The sequence below is a fragment of the Aulonocara sp. 'chitande type north' Nkhata Bay genome, linkage group LG10 (assembly GCF_057382095.1).
Source record: "Aulonocara sp. 'chitande type north' Nkhata Bay isolate Kocher_YH1m ecotype deep benthic linkage group LG10, A_spYH_male_GT1.1, whole genome shotgun sequence".
In the NCBI taxonomy this organism is placed as follows: domain Eukaryota; kingdom Metazoa; phylum Chordata; class Actinopteri; order Cichliformes; family Cichlidae; genus Aulonocara; species Aulonocara sp. 'chitande type north' Nkhata Bay.
In genome coordinates this window covers 13,857,319-13,883,257 of record NC_141353.1, presented here as the reverse complement: position 1 = coordinate 13,883,257, position 25,939 = coordinate 13,857,319, and the positions used below count along the sequence as shown (strand labels likewise).

General features: G+C 40.4%; 1 protein-coding gene across 8 annotated transcripts in view; it reads left to right on the top strand.

Annotated features, from left to right (window-relative positions):
- Positions 1 to 24,982, top strand: part of LOC147320404 (glutamate receptor 3) — an 81,453-nt gene extending 56,471 nt beyond the window's left edge. For 2 of the 8 annotated variants that reach the window (XM_086308343.1, XM_086308341.1), the window contains 7 exons: positions 989 to 1,195; positions 3,829 to 4,202; positions 5,760 to 5,958; positions 13,670 to 13,917; positions 20,002 to 20,116; positions 21,216 to 21,464; positions 23,483 to 24,982. In XM_086308343.1, the coding sequence (XP_086164469.1) occupies positions 989 to 1,195; positions 3,829 to 4,202; positions 5,760 to 5,958; positions 13,670 to 13,917; positions 20,002 to 20,116; positions 21,216 to 21,461 (1,389 nt within the window). In that variant the 3' untranslated portion in view covers positions 21,462 to 21,464; positions 23,483 to 24,982. Of the gene's footprint in view, positions 1 to 988; positions 1,196 to 3,828; positions 4,203 to 5,759; positions 5,959 to 13,669; positions 13,918 to 14,652; positions 14,768 to 20,001; positions 21,465 to 23,482 lie in introns of those variants that run through there. The other 6 variants (XM_086308340.1, XM_086308342.1, XR_015131262.1 and 3 more) reach the window with 5 other exon arrangements.
- Positions 24,983 to 25,939: the final 957 nt, after the last annotated feature.

The window sequence follows — 25,939 nt, the reverse complement described above, 5'->3', positions numbered from 1 at the left end:
TCTCTCAATCCTCTGCTGTATCATCCATGTGCTCTCTGGCAAACTTCAGACGGGCCTGGACATGCACTGGCTTCAGCAGCGGAACACGTCTGGCACTGCGGGATTTGATTCCCTGCCGTTGTAGTGTGTTACTGATGGTGACCTTTGTTACTTTGGTCCCAGCTCTCTGCAGGTCAGTCACCAGGTCCCCCCGTGTGGTTCTGGGATCTTTGCTCACCGTTCTCATGATCATTTTGACCCCACGGGATGAGATCTTGCGTGGAGCCCCAGATCGAGGGAGATTATCAGTGGTCTTGTATGTCTTCCATTTTCTGATGATTGCTCCCACAGTTGATTTTTTCACACCAAGCTGCTTGTCTATTGTAGATTCACTCTTCCCAGTCTGGTGCAGGTCTACAATACTTTTCCTGGTGTCCTTCGAAAGCTCTTTGGTCTTGGCCATGGCGGAGTTTGGAGTCTGACTGTTTGAGGCTGTGGACAGGTGTCTTTTATACAGATGATGAGTTCAAACAGGTGCCATTCATACAGGTAACGAGTGGGGGACAGAAAAGCTTCTTACAGAAGACGTTACAGGTCTGTGAGAGCCAGAGATTTTCCTTGTTTGAGGTGACCAAATACTTATTTTCCACCCTGATTTACGAATAAATTCTTTACAAATCCTACCATGTGAATTCATGGATTTTTTTTTCACATTCTGTCTCTCACAGTTGAAGTGTACCTCTGGTGCAAATTACTGACCTCTGTCATCATTTTAAGTGGGGGAACTTGCACAATCGGTGGCTGACTAAATACTTTTTTGCCCCACTGTACGTGCCCGTACATGTGTTTAACCTGTGTTTGTCTTTATTCATATGTTCCCCTCATCTGTTGGTGCCCTGCACGTGTGCATGCAGCAGTACCAATAAAGGCCTCATGTGACCCATATGGTTTGGTCACTGTGGATGTGATCTTGCTTTACCATGAACTCAAAATTATGTCTAATTAACAGGAAGCTCCATATGTGATGTACAAGAAAAACTATATGCAGATGGAGGGGAATGACAGATATGAAGGCTACTGTGTCGATTTAGCTTCTGAAATTGCAAAACATGTGGGGATAAAGTATAAGCTGTCAATAGTGCCCGACGGGAAGTATGGAGCCAGAGATCCAGAGACCAAGACGTGGAACGGGATGGTGGGTGAACTAGTCTATGGGGTAAGTGTCAGCCTGCCTGTGTTTCTGTAAACTGTCCGTCTTTTGTCATTGTTTGTGACTCAGCTCGTCACACAAAGCACATAGTAAAACATCCAGTTTTATCAGATTAACCAAGTTTTTTCTTGACCAAAGTAAGTTTGTCTATAGCCAATTAATCCCTTAAAGCTTCAGTCATATGTCATAGAAAACAGTTTTACACTTCCGTATTTTTCGGATTATAAGGCGCACTGTCGATGAACAGGTCTGTTTTCATACATAAGGAGCACCGGATTATAAGGCGCATTAAGCGAAACAAAACAGATAAGTCAAACTTTAGTCAACTCATTCTTCTTGCTTCCTCCACTTCCGTACCATTGATTCATTATGTTTAATTCTCTCGCAGCTGCTCTATTCCCATGTTGTTGCAGTATATTAATGACTAACCTCATATTGTGGATGGATTTTCTCAGTTGTTCTCCTGACTGAAGTTTGGTCCGTTTACAGCATCCTGCCATGCGATTGCATTTGTCCCTAACCATCGGGAACCCTCATGTGACTTTTATCAAGTGGAAAAAAGTTAGCGTTCATCCTCCAGCTTTACTGTGTTTATGCTATGCTAACAGCTATATCGCTAGCAATCACGTAGCACAGCGGTCCCCAACCCCTGGGCCTCGGACCGGTACCGGTCCGTGAGTCGTTTGGTACCGGGCCGCAAGAGTTGAGGCTCAGGTGTGAAATGTATAGTTTTCAGGGTTTTTATCGGTTTTCAGCGTTATTTTGTAATTGTTTTTATCGTTTACTCGGTTTTCCTGGGTCTTTTCACGTGTGTTATGAATAAATTTTCTTTTTTTCGGTACCGGTACTAGTTTTATTTTGTTGTATTTATCTGCGACACCTTAAAGGCCGTTCCATGAAAATATTGTCGGGCATAAACCGGTCCGTGGCGCAAAAAAGGTTGGGGACCGCTGACGTAGCACATCATTATATATCAGCTAGCCCAACTTCAGTAACCCTACAAAAGTCACTACTGTTTAGTTTTCTGTCTTCATTTATGTTGGAAGTGAAAGCAGAGCTGTACGTTTTAATTCTTTCAGAACTCTCTCAGTCAGAACATGCTATATCATGTTTAGGTGGAAACTAGCGAGCTAACTTCATGCTAACTTGTAATTCTGTTAAATTTAATGTTTTCATGGATGCCTGGATGTTAAACTTAATTGTTACACCTGGTAAAGCAGTAACGCTGATCATTTTATTAAAGATGAAAGAATTTAGACAGTTTTTAACTCTCAATGATGCCGCAGTGTTCGTTTGACTTTAGGACCTGAAGTGAACTGAGTTTTGGACCCAGATTACTCCGCGAGGTGAGGCTTCTGACTACGGTAGCTGTAATGCTCCGACAATCCATCAAGTGGTGCAGCGTCGTAGCTTACCGAAGTCGTACTAACATATTTATGACAGATTTTTGTGCGCAATGAACCGCATAAAATCAATTCGAGGTCAGTAATCACAACCAGAATTCATACATAAGTCGCACTGGATTATAAGGGGCACTGTTGATTTTTGAGAAAATTAAAAGATTTTAAGTGCGCCTTATAGTGTGGAAAATACGGTACATAAGAATAAATTTAAAACAGAGAAAAATAAACATATTTATCTGGAGAGTGACTCAGTTTTAGAAATCCCTCCTTCTCCTGTAGAATCCACTCAACTGAGTTTGTCATGTGTCTCGTGGATCACTCACAGCCGAACTGGCTTGAACAAGACAATTTGCATCTTTTATGAGGCCTCAGCTGCTGAACGAACGATGCTAAAACATCTCACACGGTTGACTGCAAATGTAAAAAGATATGCATGCAGACGGTGATTCAGTGCCTGATTCACAATCTGCCACCTGTAGTTTCTGCCGTTATGTCTACAGCAGTATTAATAGCTGGACCGACAGAGATTGCCATCTATTTTAATTGAACGAGCCGTGACAAGGCCTCATCTAAATTTGTGCATCAACACTAATTTTATATTGCTGCCAATTAACTGCTGGGACGTAAATTCACAATGAACAATAGGCAGCTGCTTTTGCCTAAGACCCCTCCTGAATTTATCAGCGACATGAATCCTTTGTGTTCAGTTTTCTTTAATGTGGATTACGTTACACAGCGCGGTCAGTAAGACCAGAAAAGCAATATTGAAGCAGCAGTCTATTCTGTTCCAGTCACTGCAGACATTTGTCAGCATTTGTTTCTCATACTAACTGATGAGCCTGAAAGGCAAAGCAGAGGATCTGTTGGAGGTGAATTTAACAGGCTGATTCACATTTCATGAACTGCTTACATAAGCTCATCCACCTCTGTCTTCCAACCCTCCGCTTGATTCATGGAGGAGATTTGGATCGAGACAAAGACATTAACAAATGCTGAGTGACTCATTTTTAAATAGCAGATCCCCTCTGAAGGGCTTTATCACAGGTCTGCTATTCAGTATATACTAAGCTGTGCCATTTCACAATGTTCATTCTGTTTACTCTGTGAATGTGCTGGGAGTTTGAGTTGGTTTGAGGTTTATCAATATTTACTCTTTTACAGAATTTAACACTTTGTTTGGTTATTATTTCTTTTCTGTTAGACTAAATCCCTCTGTGCCTCCTTCCATTTTCACAGAGAGCTGACATAGCTGTGGCACCACTAACTATAACGTTGGTTCGAGAAGAAGTGATAGACTTCTCTAAACCCTTCATGAGCTTGGGCATCTCCATTATGATTAAGAAGCCCCAGAAGTCCAAGCCTGGGGTGTTCTCCTTCTTGGATCCACTGGCCTATGAGATTTGGATGTGTATAGTTTTTGCTTATATCGGTGTGAGTGTGGTGCTCTTCCTGGTGAGCCGTTTCAGCCCTTATGAGTGGCATCTGGACGAAAACGATGAGGCCAAAGACCCTCAGAGCCCCCCTGACCCTCCAAACGACTTTGGGATTTTTAATAGCCTGTGGTTCTCCCTGGGTGCCTTCATGCAGCAAGGATGCGATATCTCACCAAGGTTGGTTTGTTGTGTTCACTCCACCACATCTCCGATGTCCTTGTCATCTCTCGTTGCATTTTATAGTCCCATACATGCGTTCCCATCATGCATTGGTGCATATAGGTTATTTTGAGCTTCACTATTAGGGCTGTCCACCTAACCTCGTGCTCCACTTCACTGCACTTTCCTCCCATTTCTATATGAGCAAGAAACCATCAACAACTCGTCATCTTTGTGTTTTGAAGCTGCATGCTGGCAGCAATGCTTTGCATCCACAAAATAACTTATATCCACCATGCTGAGGGCTGTAAAATGCACAGGGGTCATTACATTTCATTTAAAGTAGGGACTTGATTTCCTCTTGACTCTTGGAGGGCTACCGTGTTTTTGCTGCATGTCCCATTTTACGGTCATCAACTTGGTGCATATACGGTATATTGTGTGGAAATGATATCAGTTCCATAACTATATATTTTTCCAACACAATGGCCATCCAGTCATACCCTCTACTCATTCACTCATCCATCCATCCGTTTACTCATCACTGTTCTGGCATCTCTGACTTCTTCAAGGATTCTTGTTCTGACACTTCCTCTTATTTGACTTTGGAAGATTGTAGAGAAGCTGGTTGAAGAGCTAAAGCAAACTAATTTGACCAAAGGTTCTCACAGATTTTCCCAACGTTTCATGGAATAATTAAACGGGTGATATGTCAAATATGTTCTTGTTTTTATTTTATTGGACTTTTAACTCTGAGTTTTTTAATGTTATGTTTAAAGAAAAAAGCAGAGAAGGCACCACTCCTGAAAACCTGGAATTTGCAGATTTCTCAGTCTCTAACACCTCACTGGGGAAAAAAAATCAATTAAGCAGCAAATGAGGGATTTTATGTTGGCTTCAAAGTACATGCAGTTTTTGAATTAAAACTGCTGATGCTGTAATTTTTGCTAAATTATTCCTTATAGCTCCGACACAGACCAGCAGTTCCCAGGCTACTCTAACAAGAGGAAATGTATTCTCTGATTTCCAATCCTTAATCACACCTTCTGTTGCCTCTAGGGCATTTTTGTGGCTAAAGCTTTAAATCTGGTTCAACCACATTTTAACCAACTAATCTCTTATGGAAATTGATCTTACTGTGATTTTCTTTTCAGGATTAACTCCATTTATGAGCAATTTTCAGATAACACTGGTAGAGTCCTCACACAGCATCTCTGAAACACACTGTAGGTCTGGTGAAGTGACCGTGAATACACAAGAACAAAAATATAAAAACGAACTAAGAAAACAATAAATTAAGAGAAATCCAGAGCAGCGCATCTGCAATGCAGGGATTCACTGCGATTGAAGTGCGTCCTCATTTAAACAGAGGAATGAGAGTTCATCTGAGAGCAGCCGAGTCAGTATGTGTGTGATCGTTAAAGCAGAGGACCAGAGAGAATAGTCAAATTTGAAATTACGTACCCGGGGTTGAACTGCGAGGTTCCTTCCTCCCCAACGTGTTGATGTGAGCATGCTGATTTCCTGTCTCTACCTCTGCTCTTTTTTTCCTTTTCCTTTTTTTACTCCTCTTAGGTCTCTGTCCGGCCGTATCGTGGGAGGAGTGTGGTGGTTTTTCACCCTCATCATAATCTCTTCCTACACGGCCAACCTGGCTGCCTTCCTCACCGTGGAGAGGATGGTTTCTCCCATTGAGAGTGCCGAGGATCTGGCCAAGCAGACAGAGATCGCCTATGGGACTTTAGACTCCGGCTCCACTAAGGAGTTCTTTAGGGTGAGTGTCTCAAATGCCTGTTGCTATCCTGCTGCTGCACTGTATAAACTGACCTCTTTTTAGGTGAATAAGCCTCTATAGCTGTGCTGTGTGTTTTGAACCATTACCTGCCAGGTAAATAAATAAATAAATCCAAAGACTCATTACTAAAAAAAAAACCTTAAACTACTTTTTCTTGATGCAGCACTTTCAAACTACTGAAACCAGACCAACTTTATAACTACATCTAATGAATTCATTATTAAACCTAAAAGAAATTAAACATTAGTAAAAACACAAACAGCTGTGCGACAGTTGCATGCGTTTCTTTTGTTTATCGATTTAAAAGTGCTGCCCTGAAATGAATAACTATGCTGAGCTCATATTTCTTTCAGAGAGGAGCACCAGTCCGCTTGTGACTGCCACTGAACTAAATGATGGCATTAGGCTTCAGAGGCAGCGCCTGTTATCAGCCTGTTCACAAATCCATTTTGTCCACAAAATTAACTTTGGTTATCAAAATAATTTTTCCCAGCTTTTTGGCAAAAGGAATAATTCAGCTATGAAACTGGGACAGTAATGCTTCCTCGTGCGGCCATCTGCAGTGCCATTAATCAGACTTTGATTAGCCTCACTGTGTCTTCGCTAATTTACTCAAAAGTGCTTCAGAAGCAAAAAGAAGAAGTACAAAAATAAACGCCTTATAAAAAGAAACAGATCAGGCAACTGGTTAGTGTTTATCGTTTAGAAAAGCAGGTAAGGTAATTTAAAAGCCTGCATGTTAATTAATGCTATTATCATTTTGAAACTGATGTATCTGATTGTGTAGATGTAGCTCTGTCTTAGCTTCTTAATCGCTGCCAGATCTTAGATGTCCTCAGGAGGATGTAGTTAAATGAAGTGATTGTTCAGTCTGAGTATCGAACACGTTTTTGTCTGTCTTTGAAACTTTGGAAAAACTTTAAAGAGAAACTATAAAATGTCATTATAATTCCAATTTGCTGGCCTCTGTCACAAAACTGCAATCTCACAATAGACGCTCTATTCCTTGGAAATGGAAATGTCATTCACATCCGATGTCCAGCTCTGAGCTGTGTCTATTTTTAGTCCCAGTCGTTCTCTTGGTGTGATTGCTTGGAGTGAGTCTGAGACATTTCGGTATATACAAACCCAGCTCTCCCTTTAGACTCGAGAGTGATCGGGATGCTTCAGACGGCATCATTTCACAGTTATGAAACCACATCCTACAATCTCTTCTGAGATTTACAGACAGCATAAATACAGCATGTTTCTCTGTGTCGGGTTGGGTTATTTGCTGCTGGCTGGAGGGCTTTCTTGTTAGGACAGAGTCAGTCCAAGCATAATCAAATTAAAGCATGCATGCAGAAAACAATCGCAGACAAAAGAAGAAAAGATTCTGATTATATTTTAACTTCGGGATGAAAGAGCATTGCTTTTGTTTATCGTGTTTAACTCCAGTGAGGGAAGGGTTTTGCAGGGATCTAACCAAGTGTAATATCTGACCCAAGAGGTTTACAAAGGTGTTCAAGCAGAATAGCTCGATCTGCTGTGCAAAACTGACCCGAGGTCTGAAAGCACAGAAATGGAGCAGTCAGTATGATCGGTGCCAAGGAGGTCTGTAACTTGATGTCTCCTGCAGTAAATGAAAGTATGAAAAATGGGCCTGTTTAGAAAAGTGTCATGGTGCAAAGGAAATCTTCGTCCCAAAAAGTTGAGGCCGACTGGGAAATGATAAAGTCTCGACTCGTCTGTTTGGGAAATTTAGAAGGATTTGGTTTTCGATAAAAATGCAAAACAAAACAGCAAGTCACTCATCTGTCAGAAATTCAGTTTCATTTTACTGGCTTATATCCAAACTCCGCTTGTACAAGGCTGTTGTTATAGCTATAGACAGACAGAAGTGTGGTGGAGTTGAGTTTGCCAGTTTTAAGTTGTTCCTATTATCCATATCTGCGCTCAGTTCAGTTCCACCAGCCGATTGGAGTCTTTCAGTGTCGCATTTCAAGCTTCCTCCTCCAGTACAAAGACATGCATGTTAGGTCAGCTGGGGATTCTAATTTGGATGAGAGTGTGTTAGCTCTGTGATACACTTGTGACACGCCTCTTGCCCTGTGACAGCTGGGATAGGCTCCAGCGCCTCCACAACCCTGACTTGGATAAGCGGAAGTAAATAGATGGCTGGAAAACAGAAGCCGTTGTCTATTTGCCTTATTTGCTTATCATTCTGCAGTATATTACAGATGACTGACACATCTAGCAGCCTTAAAAAAAATATCTCATTCACATCTGTTGAATGAGACATTTTTTACAAATAGATATTAAATTGAATATTTTAGTGGCTTCCTGGTGAGTCATTGCATTGAAGGCAGCACCATAAGCAGCAGTTCCTCTCTGTAGATGCTCTAATCTGTGATGTATTATACAGGATGTGATTTATCAAAGGTGCTCCTGAGGAGATAATTGACAGACATGTAGTGACTTTGTCTTGAGTGAAAAATATGGGCTCTTTCTGCATACAAACTGGAAATGCCAACGCAGAGGAGCGCTTCTGATGAAAGGTTTTTGAAATCTGGAGATTAGACACTAATGATTAATAGAAGCTATCAATGCATTTCAGCCTGATCATCAAAGAGGATGTATCACTTAATACAGATAATACATGCTCCTAGGGCTCATAATATATGATGATAACCAGTATGCTAATAATTAAACATACGCTTTAATTATTTGTTCTGGTCCTCAGAAAGGTTTTTTGTCAAGCCCCTCAGCTTTTTAAAGCATTGCAGAGGTAGTTTTATTTAGAATAGATGCAAATTTCTCATATCTATTTTGTGTCTTTCTTAAAAAAAGATAAGTAAAAACATTTTTGGAGACATTTTTGGAACTACACCTATTTGCTACTTGTGGACTAATTAGGAAGCTAGCTTAGTATGAATAGACAGCTACTGTACAGCTTGGTTCTCTCCAAACCTAAAAAAATTTACTAGTATCGTTAAAGTTCATTAAAGTATTAAAACCATATGTAATGTCACAGACTGGTTTGTGAACAACTGTTCACAAAAGAGACCATAATTGAATGATAGTGTTGTTTTTTTATGCTGATTATAGCAAGCTTGTTTAACAAGGTACTGAACTGTCTGTGGGACACAACCTGTCTCCAATCAGTCAGTCTCTCTGAGACAGATTGGCGAATGTTTACAAATAATTGTCTAATCTACAAAGGTGGATAGATTGCTAACATGCTGCAATCAGTCATCCTGTGCTGATTAGTGCATCTCTTTGCAATTCAGTGGTTGCATTCTAGTAAGAATCCTTTATAAAAGTATTGTTGCCAGAGGTTTCTTCCTGTTAAAAGGGAGTTTTTCCTTCCCACTGTCGCCAAAGTGCTTGCTCATAGGGGCTCATATGATTGTTGGGTTTTTTTCTCTGTATGTATTATCGTAGGGTCTACCTTACAATAAACAGCGCCTTGAAGCGACTGTTGTTGTGATTTGACGCTATATAAATAAAATTAGAAAGTAGAAAGTAGCTGCCATGCCATTTTTCACTACATCACCATTTGTGGAGAAATTTATGAATTTCAGTTTCAAATCTATAAATTTTTGGCTCGACTCTGAATGGAAGTACTTAATGGGAATTTCTTTCTATGCAGACAGCAACAGAGTTGCAATTATTGCAGATTTGTCACAATTAATCACCATATTACCAAAAGCAGATTTCATGTAATCGCCAACTTGACCCCATTCAGTTGCAAAATGATCTCTCAATTTAACAAGTTAAACCATAAGAAGTATTACCTCCCTGTACAGCTGCTGGCTATATAGCGAGAGATCAAAGCCACTCTATATATGAGGTGTAAATATGTTTATTATTGTTGTGAAGTTCTGAAATTTTAACGTAGAGGTTTAAGAGGATTGACTCTTGGCACAAGGCTCAGGTGGCCAGATTTGAGAAACCACTGTTAGCTTCACCTCTTTACAGAAATTATTAAAATCTGCTATATATTATAGGTATTGGGATATTTTGTGATTAATTTTTGCACATAATCTGTCCTGAGCTTCACTCTCCAGTGTGCAACAGTTTACAGAGTATGGTGAACTGAACCAACTAAATTTAGCTTGTTGCATTTCACTGTGTTGTGTACAGTGATCAGATGTTAGAGTGGGGAACGAGCGCATGAGCGAAGCAATATTAAAGATCATTTTAATAACAGCTTTGTGCTAAATGAGCCATGCTTCTGTTTGGTTGCTTTCTTAATTTATTTCCACTGATCATGAACATACAGTAAATGAGTTGTAATTATATCCTTAACCATGCATGTAACTAAATATTGAACGCCACTATATAAAAACACCAAAAAGAGTGCACATGCTTTGCTTTGGCCCGTTGTCTTCGTTTTGAGATGCCAGCAGCGTGTCAGACACGCTCAGGGCCATGAGTCACTCTTAGCTCTGTCAGCTGCTGAAAGACAAACTGGTTGCTGGAAGAAGGACTACTTCATTTTCAGAATGAATGACGGGCAGTAAACCCAAATTTCTCACTGGCCGGAGGACGTGACCAGCTTGTCATATTCTCGATGTTGTGGTTACACCAGTAATTAATTGAGAATAATTTGTCTCAGTTAAGCCACCGTGGTGAGAAGATTTCGCAGCGCTTATATCAGTTTGACAGCGTGAGGAGTTTCACAGATTTCCGCACAGATGACCGGCCTACTTCTGACAAGCATACATTTACATGCAACCCAGAGAAGAATTGCAGTTTGCGCACTATGGTCAGACCTGTCATCAGCTATTATTGTCATGCTAACAGTGTTTACATGAACACTCCACTGAACTGAAATCGTGCATATGTCAAGAATGATTCACTTACTAGCCCGAGCCCACAATCCATTACATATCTGGTGAATTATTTATGTTGCCGTACACGTTGCCGAGCTGACACAGTTTGTCAGTTCACTCTGATGTTTTCATTTACCTAATAGAAATAATGGAAGACTGACTCACATGACTACTGAACATACAATCTGGAACAAACCGGTCGCACAGACGCTGTTAATAAATATGAGTTCAAGCCAAAGTTCCCTCTGAGATTCATCTCTCACAGCCAAGTGCAGGTCGCATTAGCCCAGTTTAATGTAGCCTCGTTTTTTTCCCCTCTCCTCTCTATTGTAGACAGCTGTGTACTCCTACTCCCTGGTGCCCAGCGATCAGCCTCTCGCTGGCCATTTTTAGCAGCGTACTGAGTGTCAGAGTAGGGCCGTGCTGTGCATGTCTGTAGCTGCTCCAGCTGGCAGCTGACTGGGCCACAGAGGTGAAGCCGTCAGACTTGAAGTTAGCGGGTCAAATAAGTTAAAGAAGATGCCATTACAAAAGGAGTTCTTGACACTGTCAAAGAAGAGTGTATTTCAGATCACCCATGCACAGCATGTGAAGAAGAAGTACTAGAAAGGTTTTTTTCCCTTTTTTTGTTTTCCTGGTGAGTCACAACTCGTGTTATTTCTGTGTTTGCGGTACAATTGGTGTGGATGCATACTGATCCATACTGAACACTAAAGCCAAAACAACAAAAAAGACAACCTGCTGATTTTTCAGGTATTTAAAAATAAATAAAAAGGGGGGGGGGGGGGGGGGGAAGCTGTGCAGACGCCTGACTCAACCAGTCATTTTAGAGATTTAAAAGGAGTTCAAAAAGATTTTTGTAGCTTCTGTAGCTTCTTTTAAGTGCAGGTGGACTGATGCAGTTCCTTCTTGACCTTAAACACATCAACGTAAAGCAGGCTCCAAAATCAAAACACATGCACAATGTGTTGCATGCATACATAGTGTTTGCAACTAAGTTTGTGGAGTGTGTGGAGCCTCATCACAGCTTCTATAGGGTGGGAGGCGAGGTACCCTCTGAACAATAACACAATAATTCAGACTCACATTCACACCTATGGGACATTAACTATCAACAGTTACCCTAACTCCACTGACTGCATGTCTTTGAACTGTGGGAGGAAGCCGGAGTATCTGGAGAGAATCCACACATGCAAACTCCACACACTAAAATTCAAAAACGGTACATAAAAAGCAGCTTGTGTGGATTTTTTTTAATGCATCATTTTCTAACCTTTTATCTTTGCAGCTATTATATGACACACACCGTGCTATTAACATATATATAACAATAATATTCCATAAATAATAAAGTAATAAATAAATAAATAATATAGTGTTGTAAGCCAAAGGGAATAAAGATTGGCTGTTTTACAGGTGAACATGCAAAATAACTCTCTGTTCTTAAGTTTTCAGTATATTTTTAGCTGCTGCTTGATGCAGTAGCTCATGACCTAAACAGCTACATATGCACAGTACCGGCAAATTCAATCCATGCATCGATGTACAAACAGATTGATTTGAATAAAATCTCAACCGTGATGGCGGCGACTGTGATGAGCTGTGACCTGCTGGCAGGAACATAAACTGTGGCGGAGGTCACTCCTGCTTATCGATACTGATACCAAACATGTGCTGCATGTTACTTCTGCTGAGCTGCCAGGTTGTCAGACTTCAGGCTGCTGGCAAGGAGCCCACTACCTCTGCAGCACCGTTTGCACTTAAAGGGTAAATCCACTCTGAATTACAAGCAGCACATGTCTGTTAGTGCAGCGCTCAGTACGCGATGAGATCTGTGAAGTCACAGCAGGTGTGGTAACAGCTCGAAACACCTGCTGCTGAAAATAACCACAGCAGCAGCTATCTTCCCTGCGATTCAGAGCCGAGCTAGTTAGGAGTTTTGGAAAATACACTTACTTTCTTGCTGAGCGTTAGATGAAAATATTGATACTACTCATGTCTGTGCACTAAATATAGAGCTGGAGCAGGGAGCTGTGTGAGCGTGACTTCCCTCCCGCTGTCTTGGAGGCGGTCCTAGCCTATATTAGAGGGCAGTTGGCCGGCATAGGAGGGTCGTCAGCTAACACAGCTCACCTGGACCCCTCCAGCCTTTGAAAACTGGCCGCAACTCCTGGCATCAACCGTCTTTAGTGTTTGCACACACACATCCACATGCTGCTGTCCTTTGGCTGAAATGGCTCGTTTCTTCATTCCAGTGTTTTGTTTTGTTTTGTTTGGATGGGGGGAGTTTAGTTTTAATCAATTCAATTTTACCTGTCAATCTCTTGCACGTACTCACTACTTGTAACTTTCCCTCAGCCACTTTGTGACTGTTGCCAGTCTTGTCATGAGTACATATTGAAAACTGAGGTGTAACCTGTTAATTAGAGACCATCAGAGGTGCCTTGAGAGTATATTTGGTGGCACTAATTGTTCATTTAGCAGCTCGGACCAGAATAAAGCGTTACATTTTTGAGTCTTCCCCCCCTAAATACAGCAGCTAATAACTCTAATAGGTGTCTGAGGGGGAAAACGTTGACAATATAATGTTTTTGATATCTTGGCTGTTTTTTATAGTTGGATGACAGAGTTCTAATAAAGTATGAGAAACGTGTGGGAAACAGAAGTTTCAGCCTCTTGCCACACCTCGGTTATTTTGCACAAATCCCGATAACATCCTTGCGGCTCCGGCTCCACACTTAAAGTCCAGACCTGTATCAATATTATCATGTAACTCGGACTCCCAGCAGCTTCATGCGATTGTTTTCATGGTTGTTACTGTGCACCTTGACCTTAACTGTCTCTCTCTTCTCTCTCTGTTCCCCTGAATGCAGCGCTCCAAAATAGCAGTTTATGAGAAAATGTGGTCGTACATGAAATCTGCCGAACCCTCAGTGTTTGCCAAGACAACACCAGACGGGGTTTCCCGGGTACGAAAGTCGAAGGGCAAGTTTGCCTTTCTTCTCGAATCCACTATGAATGAGTACATAGAGCAGCGGAAGCCATGCGACACCATGAAAGTGGGCGGCAACCTCGACTCTAAGGGCTACGGTGTGGCCACACCAAAAGGCTCTGCATTAAGGTGGGTGGGATATTATAACAATATCCTCCATGTTGTTATAGTATTCCACCTACCCTGATGTTTCCTTTTCTCATCCTCTTCTTCTTAAGCCCTTTGTTTTTTTCCCCAAGTGCATCTCCGAGTGAAACATGTTATGAGTTATCTGAATTGAATCACACACATTGAGCCATTTTTGATTTCCTGTCCCACGTATCTGGTTTGTGTCTGTTGTTTTCTCCTGTTTCTTCAGGTTATCAGTATATTAGTCACATCGACGTGCGCACGTGCCACTTTCCCTCCATCCTCTCGTTTGTGTTGTCTCTTCTCCTTCTCAGCTTTCCTTTCTTCTCCTTTCTGTGGTGCCCCCCCCCCCTCCTCTCTTTTTCCCCTTTCTTTTCCTTTTAAAAATATTTCTTGAATTAATTTGCTAGTTACAATGCTGGTCTGTCAGTTGTGATGAATGTTAAGCTGCATGCTAGATGTTCTTGTTTCTAAATGATCAATGACAGAATGTCCCCATCCCGCACACTTCAGTTACAAATGTAACCCTCCATGCCACCTCTCTAATATTTAACGTTTTCTTTGCTGTAAAAATGCTTCTTACCCTTCCACACCAGTGAAATTCTTTACCAATTTGTCCCTCCCGTGCTCCCCCTATGAACCATTGATATTTATCACTATTTCTTACTAATATTCTATATTAGATTTCTCACGGACCTGTTCATTTTCTTACAAGTTATGTTTTATCGTTTCAAGAAATGCTGTTAACCTGGCAGTGTTAAAACTGAATGAGCAAGGCCTCTTGGACAAATTGAAAAACAAATGGTGGTACGACAAGGGAGAGTGCGGCAGCGGGGGAGGTGACTCTAAGGTCAGCCTCAATGTCACCAAAGTCGGGTATCCTAGAACAGAGTAATCGGCAAGGCTGTCGTCACGGAGTGTAGCATTTGGGGCCAATCACGTGTTTAGAAGTTACTCGTCATTACCTGTGGCTTTACTATTATTTATTATGCAACAGTGATCAACTGGGAACCCTTTGCTTGGCTAATGGAGGAGGAAAAAAAATGTGAGCTAAACCAGAGGTATGTGACGCAGGAGGTAGGAAAGGCAGTGGGTAAAGCTGTGCTCGTGACAGAGTAGTTTTTGGTCTGTGGTTATGAAAGATGGAAACTTTAATTTTTCTTCTGTTTTTTATATCTACAGACCAACATGAATGTTCTTTAAAACTAACGCTAGAAAGAGTGAATAAAATGTACGTGCACTCTCCAATCTGCTGCTTGAACCGCTAGGGCAGGCACAGGAAACAGCGTTGTCTTGAGGGGACTAAGCATTGCAGGCAAACGTGAGAATTCTAATGACAGAGTGGCGACTAATGATCCAAACTTTTTTTTTTTTGTCCGACATCCTCTCACTGAAATCCAGAGTAAGACTGACAGAAACCTTTGCTTGGTCTTGATCAAAGGCCAGTCAAAGAACTTTCCCTGGCCATCCTGACCTGGCAAACCCTTCAACGGTAGAGTGTAAGATATGACCAGGGGCTCCATTTGTGCAAGAGGATTTGATTTGTGCTTACATCTTCTCACCAAGTTACTGTTTTGTAATAGCTAAAAAGTGTAACTGAATTTTGTGAAGATGCTTTCAGTCCTGAAAGTGAGACTATGCAACGTTTCCTTATTAGCCCATTATTATAACCATAAGAGTTACTCACATACAGGACAATGACATGCTGGATTTATCACAGGGGCGTAATTTCTGGGGGGGTTATGGAGGTTACGCGCCCCCCCCCCCCCCCCCCCCCCCCAAATAATCAGACCCAACCAATACAACTCCCCCAATAAAATTATGAATTATCTTGAATTATCTTGCATAAATAGACTGTTGATTTTCTTTACTCATTTCAGGTATTACCAGGAAAATTGTTGCATGTTTTATCATCTGGGAATTTACCCAGATTTATTTATTTATTGCGACCGAGATCTTCGACCCCCCAATATTCAGCACAAAGTTACGCCAATGATGTATCCTTTTCTTGTTTATCGGTCACATGATAAAACTCACACTAGATGTAATTCAAAGCTCATTACACTGTCTTTGAAAGGTTATGTAGTCTCACTTTCTCTGTTAAGTTAAAACAAAAAAGAGAAATTAAATGATAATAGAGGACATTAGCTAATTATTACTGTAAAGCATGTCTTGCTTTTTCATACTGTGTGCACGCGCATACTAACTTACATCACTTCAAACTTTGCAGAGGAGCTGCAACCTTTCTTTGCACATCAGTGTTTTTCAAATATTGACACTGATGACATATATATATATATATTCCCCCCCCTTAATCAAATCAGTTGTACAAACTTAACATAAATGAGGCCCCTGATCTTTTGTTTTAGACACCAGGATCTAGACTCTGGATCCATCTCTGCCTCTGCTCTTCAGCTTGCATCATGACCACAGTACACTTGACATATTAAGAGAGAAGAGACAGGACGAACTTTCCTGTTACTGACTCTGGTCGTCCCATTCCTGAGTGAGCAGGATATGGATACTGCCAGAGGGGGTAACGCAAAGAAACCGTCTCCTCTCACTGGCAACTGTCCTCTGTCCCTTTATGTCCGGTTAGAAAGAGAGCAGCTGATCAGTGCAACAGTATCACTCCGGACTGCCACATTTCTTTGTCCTTGTTTCACTTTCAGAAACACCAGTGTTGGCAATTCAGCAATAATATGGAGATATATTGTATGTGAAGCCCACTGCTGTTATCACTGGGAGTCCTCAAATGAAATTCAGCACATACATGTATATGTATAGACTACATATCACATATATTTTAAAATGTTTTCATGTTTTTCTACTCTGAGATATTCTAAATTTATTCAGTGAAGCTGAACTAATTTAAACCTTTTATATTTGTTCCTGTGGGTTATTTTGGTATTGAGTGATTTTGCATGAGTTTTTTATGTTCTTCTTTGCTGTCTTGAATGTTTTCCCCTCTTTTCTGTATTCCTGTCCTGCAGAGAGTGTGAAAGGTAAAGTTGTGAGGTCACTTAAATCACACAGTAAAAGAATCACCTGTGCAAATTTGTATCAAATCCTACAAAGCACTAAAACTTGTGAAATTTTAAATTTCACATGTCTTAGCACAGAACCAAGCATAAGCAAAAGGGGTGAACCCACACCTCTTTGATGGAGGCACACTGACGCTGGAGATTAATTATTTAGCTTCACAAATGTAAGATGTTGTATTCCATTGCAACAGCCTGTACAGGTGTTCGTTATATTCTTTTTCAGTCCCGCACTTTGTCACGGGGGTTGGGCTTATACTTCTTTTAAGGACTGATGCAATGAAAATCCTATTTCATAAGTCAGCTACAGATTTCACATGTGGCTCTGCAGACAGATTTAGGCTGTTTACACATACATTTGTTAAGATTCCTGGAGGAAATTATGCCTAATAATCACAGATTTCAATGAAATCTAATTGACAGCGGATGCATCATTAATTTCCCTTTTAAATAATTAGGCAATCAAAAGTGAGATAAAAACAGGCATCTGTGGACTATAACAATGAACCATATTGGGTTTTTGTTTTTTTCACGTTAAAATAACATTTTTGAGTATTTATAGCATGCCAGCTGTTGAACGATTAAGACATGTAACAGTACTGTCGCATTTTTTAACATTTAAGCAAATCAGAGAGTTGAAAGCTGTCAAGTATGTAGGTGGGCTGCACAATCTTTTGTATTAAGAATTATAAATACAAATAAGGGAGATAACTGGCAGAAAGTGGTGAAATGGTATATAATGCACAGTTCTAATAGCTTCAAGCAGATATCAGTGTGTCCTTCGATCCTCACTTTCTGCAGGCTCCCATAACAGGAAGCTGGTCTGTAAACATAATGATCGGAAATCTGCTGAAACACATTTGTGACATAGTGTATAAAATGTGTCACCATTCAATTGAATTAGTGAAACTGTTGACAATATAAATGTTTGTATAAAAAAATTAATATAAAAATAATATCTGTTTAAAATATAAGTACCTAATTCTGCAGTGCTGCTTATATTTTCCTTTATAGCATATTACTAAACCCAGTGAGTACTGCTGGCAGCGATGTATTTTTGGCTTTCGGTTTAATTTGGACCATTTGGATCTCTGTTTGCTTTAATGTGAATCAGTTTGATAGATCACCCTTTTTAACTGTTTAGGGTTCGCTCTCAGTGGAGCGAGCCGTGAAATGCTATTACTTCAGAGGTTTGGGACAGCTCCCAGTGTTTGTCTCTCTGACAGTAAATGACAGGTTGAGTTATTTAGCAGTACACACCACAATGCAGCCAACTGTGTGTCTCTGGGGCAAACTATTTACAAACCCAAGCACAATAAAATAGCCCAAAAAAGCCTGTGCCTCCAGCTGCTTCAATAATGTGCTTCTGTGCAGAGGCTGGATATGGATGCATCCGTTTTGTGTTTAGGTTTATTCATATAGGAAAGATTCAGAAAATACATTTGCATTTCTAAACTGTGAGTCTGGGCAGTGGCTGTTGTTTAAAAGCACATGGTCACCACCTGGTGGTGAGCTTGAACCTCTTTATGTGATGACCAGCAGGCTGTTGCAGTCCACCTTGTGAAGTTTTCCCCCTACTGGATGAAAAATCATGTTCATAATTTATAACAAACAGATTTTTTTTAAGCAGCTCAGTGGAGTAGATCATTCTACCCAGAATGCCACGAGGCAGGGTAGATGTTAGCCAATAACAACCAGTCATTATCCTAACCAGCTCGCCGGTTTATGCTAATTACATTTACCACTGGAACCTCTGCTGTGGCCTCTCTTAGTGCACCAAAGTGGAGAATAAATACAGCCAGAAAATCAACATACAAACCACTAGATGTTGCTTCATAAAAAGTGTGTTTGTATTGTGCAGAATGAGGTGCCCTTAAACAGTTATTATGAAAATCATTTAAGTTGGTAGCAGTCGTGCCTGCTCTTAAGTTGATTTCTTTGGTTTGTTGTTCATCCTCATAGTGTCTGTAAAGCTTCTTCTAGATAATACAATTATAAATATAAATGTGTAGGATGATTCCTGATGATTCTGCTTCAGAGGAAAATATTAAACTCTGCCTAACTGCCGACGTTAAATTGGCTCTGACTCGATTGCATTTATAATCATGCGTCTAGCGTCTGCTGTTTGTCTCTGTAGTGTTCAACGCTCAAACAAACTAGTCTCAACTTTGCCCTTCAAAGTGCTCTTCTTGGAGATCAGGACTACAGATCCCTTGCCCCCTGCCCTTTTGTTCTTTTAATATTCATTTATTTTTTATGTATTATTGCAAAACACAAGGCGTATTTGACAAGGGGGAAAACACACACGCACACATACAGTGGTGAGAGCAATATATTGGATGATGATGATGGATTGCATACACTGATCTTTATTTTCTGAAAGGAAACAAGCCTGGAAATCTAGCAGTCGAGGAAATGCAGCATAATGTCTTCCACAAAAAATCCCTGCAAATCACGACTCTGACCTTTGGAGTCAGCGAGTCTCAAAGTAAACAAATAAATCAAGATCGTTTCATGATCCCTCTATAATTTCCTCTCATGTGATTGGTCACTCTGAGTTAAAAGGGGTGATTTTGTGAGACATTAGCCTCCTAATAGCTGTTTATAGAATTGGACTGCTGTTAGTCAGGAAAGGGTTCCTGTTAGATCCACCTTGCTGAACTTCAAAAAGGCTGCCCATAGCAACAACAACAACAAAAAGATAATAATGTGCCCTCAGCAATTACTGCCTCTGTTTTCTTTCATTCCCTGAAAGCTATGCAGCAGCTGCTTTATTCTGCAAGTTTAAATCTTTTTTTTCTTCTTCTTGTGATCAGTGTGTGCCGATTACTCAAAGCGATATAGGTGGGGTCTGGCATGCTAGGTTAGCCATGGATCATGAAAGTCATATTTTTATCTATATACTGCAGTGTTGCTTGCTATCTGTGATATGTTGGCCAGGACCCTACTCTATCGCTTTGTACAGTATAAAGTAGTTTTTAAAAAAGTTGAATAACATAAAATAACATAATACAATGTTATTTATGTTATTTCCCACGTGAAGAACTCCTGTAAACCTTGCAGTATTGAAACTCAGTGAACAAGGCATCTTAGACAAGCTGAAAAACAAATGGTGGTACGATAAGGGTGAATGTGGAACCAAGGACTCTGGAAGTAAGGTCAGTCGCTGCAGGTCTTTTTACACTGATTGCTAAAATGCATTTTGATCTAAATGTTCATACGCAAACATCGAAAGCACACAACAACACATGGAAAACATTCAAAACTAGGTTTGCCCTACACATACCGCAGTGCAACACACACCTACACTTTGAACACGGCTCATTACATTAACTTCTTTGTTTGTAGACAATTCTCAATTTTTAAAATAAATTAAATTTTTTTTGCATGAGAACACACGTTTTTTTTTTAATCATACCATAAAGTTTTGAATTGAAACCATTATACTGCTGTTTTTCACCCAGACTTGTAGTTTATTGCTGATCTTATTCATTGGTATGTGAAATAGTTTCTCTGGATTTCCCAAAGGCATCCTTATTCTGACAAAGTCCAAACTGACCTTTAAATACCATCTGAGCTCTAAAGTGGTCAAATGGTATTTAATAGTCATGTCTCAAAGATGGAGTGTCAGAGTAAGGAACCTTTTGTTAAAAATTAATTAAAATTAAGAGATTTATATCCTAGAAGTACTTTTTAGGTCAACAAAAAAGCAGAATTTACCTTTTTTTTTTTTTTTTTTAGAACTATACAATATATGTTAAAACTCACATACAAATGAATTTCAATATTAGGCTTTTTTTAATAGCAGCAAAATGGTTCAATTCACCTTTACAGCTTGCCACCTTGATTGTTACATATGCAGTGTTTTTGAGGCTAAGTTTAACAGCTATGATAGTGATCTGAGGATTGTAGACCTGTACGACCACGACCGCCTTCCGCTAGACGTGGCCTCGTAAAGAGACCATAAAACAGGCAAAAGATAGCAAGTCTCTCTACATTCACCTTCACAGCCACTTAGAGCACAAATAACTTGAGACTAGAACCTAGACAGATTTGAGTTGCTCCAACTTTTCTCATTTTTAGGTAGCCATACCTCAGAGGGATTTGTAGACAGATTTAGCAGCCTCCTCACAGTTTCTGTGTAGTCATAGCGCAGCAGGGTGTAAATATAGTGTAGGTTTTTATGTTAGTGTGTATGAGGTCAGCCTCAAAGTGCCAGTTAAAAGAAGTCTTAACGGAGGTCTTTACCTTCCCCAGGACAAGACAAGTGCACTAAGCCTGAGCAACGTGGCAGGAGTCTTCTATATTCTAGTCGGAGGGCTTGGCCTGGCTATGACCGTGGCTTTGATAGAGTTCTGCTATAAGTCACGGCAAGAAACCAAAAGACTGAAGCTGGCAAAGAATGCCCAAAACTTTAAGCCGGCCCCTCCTGCAAACACCCAGAATTTTGCCACGTACCGTGAAGGCTACAACGTCTATGGGACAGAGAGTGTGAAAATCTAAAGGGTATGTCTTTTACTGTGACCGTAACCTGTTTAGAAATGTACTGAAGTCACATATAAGTGAAATGTTAAAGTTTTGTCTTCAGATGATTCTCAACTTTTAAACTTGCTTCGAGGTTTTTTTTTGTTTGAAAAAAGAGAAGTTGGAAACCTTTTGAACCATAGACTGTATATAAAAGATGGACGCTTCCAAGTCTGAAAAGTGAATCTTCCTAAACTTACATTAGTGGCCAGCAGGGGGTGAATGCTCCTGCAAAGCAAAGTCAAAATGGAGTGTGTGAGTCTGCCGTGTTCCTCAGTTTCGTCTGTCAGTGATATTAAAGCTGAGTACATGTTAACCCCACTCAGCAGCCAGAGCCTGAACTTCAGCAGGTGCAGCAGTGATGAGCAGTCAGGCTTGTAACGGCCGTTTCTACCTACTGTTTGTTTCTACAGTGGAAACAATGTGTCTTTTTGGGCTGGTTTTCATATTCGTTTTGTGTTGTCGGCTTGTAAAAAATAAAATAAAATCGTATGCGTGTCGTTGTTTGGGCTCCGCCAGGGCTGCCCTTTGTCACCAATTCTGTTCGTAGTTTTTATGGACAGAATTTCTCGGCGTAGCCAAGTGGTGGAAAGCTTTCACTTGGTTGGTCTCAGAATCTCATCTCTGCTTTTTGTGGATGATGTGGTTCTGTTGGCTTCGTCGGGTAATGTCTTCCAGCTCGGACTGGAACGGTTCGCAGCCGAGTTTGAAGCAGTGGGAATGAAAAACAGCACCTCCAAATCTGAGGCCATGGTCCTCGGTCCAAAAAAGGACGGAGTGCCCACTCCAAGTCAGGGATGAGCTCCTGCCCCAAGTGGAGGAGTTTAAGTATCTCGGGGTCTTGTTCACGAGTGACGGGAGAAGGGAACGGTAGATCGACAGATGGATTGGTGCAGCGGCTGCAGTGATGTGGACGCTGTACCGGTCCATTGTAGTGAAGTTGTGCTGAGTGTAACAGGGAAGCTTTCAATGTACCGGTCGATCTATGTCCCCATCCTCACCTATGGTCACGAGCTGTGGGTGCCGACTAAAAGTGGCAGAAATGAGCTTCTTCCGAAGGGTGGCTGGCCTCTCCCTTAGAGATAGGGTGAGAAGTTCAGCCATCCGGGAGGGGCTCAGAGTACTCCCCTCCTCCACATCGAAAGGAGCCAGTTGAGGTGGTTCAGGCATCTGATAAGGATGCTTCCTGAGCGCCTCCTGGGTAAGGTGTTGCGGGCATGTACCACCGGGAGGAGGCACTGGGGCAGACCCACGCTGGAGAGATTATATCTCTCGGCTGGCCTGGGAACGCCTTGGTGTTCCCCTGGACAAGCTGGAGGAGGTGGCTGGGGAGACGGAGGTCTGGGCTTCTCTGCTTAGGCTGCTGCACCCGTGACCCGGCCTTTGATAAGCAGAAGGACATGGATGGATGGATGTATGTGTGTCTTCATAGGAGTAGAGATTTGTGTTGGTGTGGCAGTGTAGGTTTATATTGTTAAGTGGTAATTTTGAAAGTAAGATTCAGGTCATTTTACATGTAACGGGTAGTGTAATGAATTACTTTCAAGGTGGTACTTAGGTAACATACTGCATTACTTTTAAGAAAAGTAACGAGTAATGAGTAATTCAGCAGCTTTTTAAGAAACATCCCAACACTGCTGATGTCACATTAGCTGCATCCCTCCTTTATATACAGTCTGTCTTTAACACACATTCAATTCAGTCTCAGCTTTCTTTTTATAATATTTCACTCTGCTTGACTCTAATCTGTAGCTGATTGTTGATTACCAAGCTTAGTATCTAAAGTAAATTGAACATTTTATCAAGTTTACCTAACCTACTGCAGCTGGTTTGATGCCCTCAGATCTGATGAGCCTGAAGTAATAATTTTCTGTAGTTAACTCACTTTTGTGAAGCAGCAGGGGAATCTTGGCTTTTGAATCAAATAAGCTGAAATGAAATACCCACACACGGCAGTTTTTCATTTGACTCTCTTTTGCACATCTTCTGGCTTCACACAGGTGAATTGTTTCGATTCCCGCCGGTGATCCTGGATGGAAACTGCCACTCTGTGTGACCCCGACACTCCGTGGTTGGCGTCCTGGAGGCAACGGCCTTCTTTGTCACCAACTTGGACACAAGCCTACAAGTCAACAAGTGCTCATTTTGGGTTATGAACCCATCACACTAACAGAGGGCAATGTTGCAACAGGACTTTTGCTTCTGGAAACATGGGATTTGCCTCTCGTAGTGCCTTATGGAGCATTTCTGCATCATGGCAATGCAATTTAAAAATTTAATTCACTTGAAAATAAAAAATAAATAAATAAAAAAATCTGTGGAAGTAGGGCAAAACATTGTTTCAAATGACAAACAAACTGTTGTAATTTCAGTTGTTTTCTATTTTAAAGAAGAAGAAGAAAGAGAAAAAAAGCCATGATTTGAAATCAAAATCCTGGATTACTTATTTAGTCATTTGAATCCTTTACAGACATATTTTTGTGGTGAACTCTTAAGTTGGATAAATGTTATATTTAGTGAAGTAAAGTCATTTTCTTGTTTTACTATAAGGCTTTTTTTCAGTGTATCAGAATATCTAGGACAAGCATCGAACACTAGGGTTAAGATCAATTTAACTGACAATAGTGAATCCAGGTTTTTACTCGGAAAATATCAATAATGTGAAATTAGTGGTCATCTTAAACAGCTTAGGTGGTGTCATTTTCAAAGCCAGCTGGACGTCACATACGACTGAATCTGTTTTAGATGCTTGTTTTGAATCGACTTTGTGCATTTCTTTCAGCTGCCACTCTTTGAAAAGAAATGATTCTTTTATTGAAATGAGGCCCGTGTTTGATCACTTAATGCCATATTGTTGAAATCAAAAGATTCATAAATACTTTAGAGGCTAGGAAGGTGACCCCTTTTTATGTAAACCGAACATTCAAATGGTTCAACTGAGCTTATGGTTTACACTTTGTACACACTTTAGAAGCTGTTCTCATGTAAGCGCAGTATCTGCAGCTGTGATTCTCAACATCTCTTTTTTGTTGGTAAATGATAACACACCATAGCTTCTTTGGTCGTGAAAAGCTTTCTGTGTCTATGCATTATGCAGAGGGGTGAAACTGTACATTGAGGGAAGAGCAACGAATGAAACATTTGTCTGTTTGTATAAGTGAAATTTTTATATACTGAATAGTGGGGGGGGGAAGAACCTACAACCGCTACAAACAATGTATGCCTACATTTGTTTAGTATATCAGACTTTCTCATCCTTTTATTCCCCAGAAAAAAGTGCATGTGAATTTGGTAATAGTTTTAAACAAACTGCAGATCGAAATTGACCCTGGTTTAGTTAGTGTCTGTTAATGACATCTGATTTGGTTTAGTTTTTCCAGTTCATTTGTAACAGTACCTCAACCATGAGAGTTGCATGTATGGACACAGTGAACCTCTGTGGAGGGGTCATGTACAAAGGATTTTATTACATTTCCTTAATAAAAGCAGGTTTATATTTACGTGTGACTTTTATCTTTTGAATCCTTCAGATTACACTACAAAAAAAAAAGCTTATTTGTTTTAGTGTTGGAAAATGGCAAGTAGGTGCAGCAGTTTATTGAAACATGCACACATATATGTGTCAATACTGTGGAATAGGGTTACGGCCACTGCTAAAAGACAAAATTGGGCATGTCTTTTTTCAGTTTTTTCCCCCAGTTGCCCCAATTCTCTTCTGCACTTTCCAGATGGTATTGCATCATTTTTGACAAGATCCTCAACACCACTGACTAAAATGCAGCATAAACCACATCAAAGCTTCCGCCACGTGTTACAAATGGCTGTAGTCACTGTTGCACGTTTCTCCTGACCTCTTCTGTATATATTCAGAATTTGAAGCATTCAATACAACTTTATTTAGGCACTGTATACTGTCAAGACAATACAAAAGTAATTCGTCACTCCATCAGATCTGTTGCCACTGATATTTCAGTCCAGTTCTTTTGTTATTACCTCAGATTGTTCTGTTTTCCTTCTGTAAGAATGGCCTCCTGACAGCCACTCTTCCATTAAGAACATTTTTGAGGCTTTAAAAAAACAAAAACAAATTCCTACTTCTTTAGGTCATGACTTTCAGATATTGTTCATCTGCAGATATGTTTTGATTCCAGCTGGCTAAAAGCTCTTTGAGAATCACATTGTTGGTGCAAATAATTATTTTGTCTTCCAAGTTGTGTTCATGGATGGACTAAAAGAAATGCAACAGATGGATGGTGTGCCTAAAGATACTATTTAAAAGCTTAGCTTTGCTAAGCTGTCTGTTAATGTAGACATATCACTGGTTCATCCCTTGAATTGTACCTTTTTATGCTTAAATGATCAATAGGTCAGTGTGAAGTAGCTTAAAAAATTAAAATCTAAAGTCAATTCTTTATACACTTGACTATTTTAAAGTATAATACTGTAAATTAAGATGT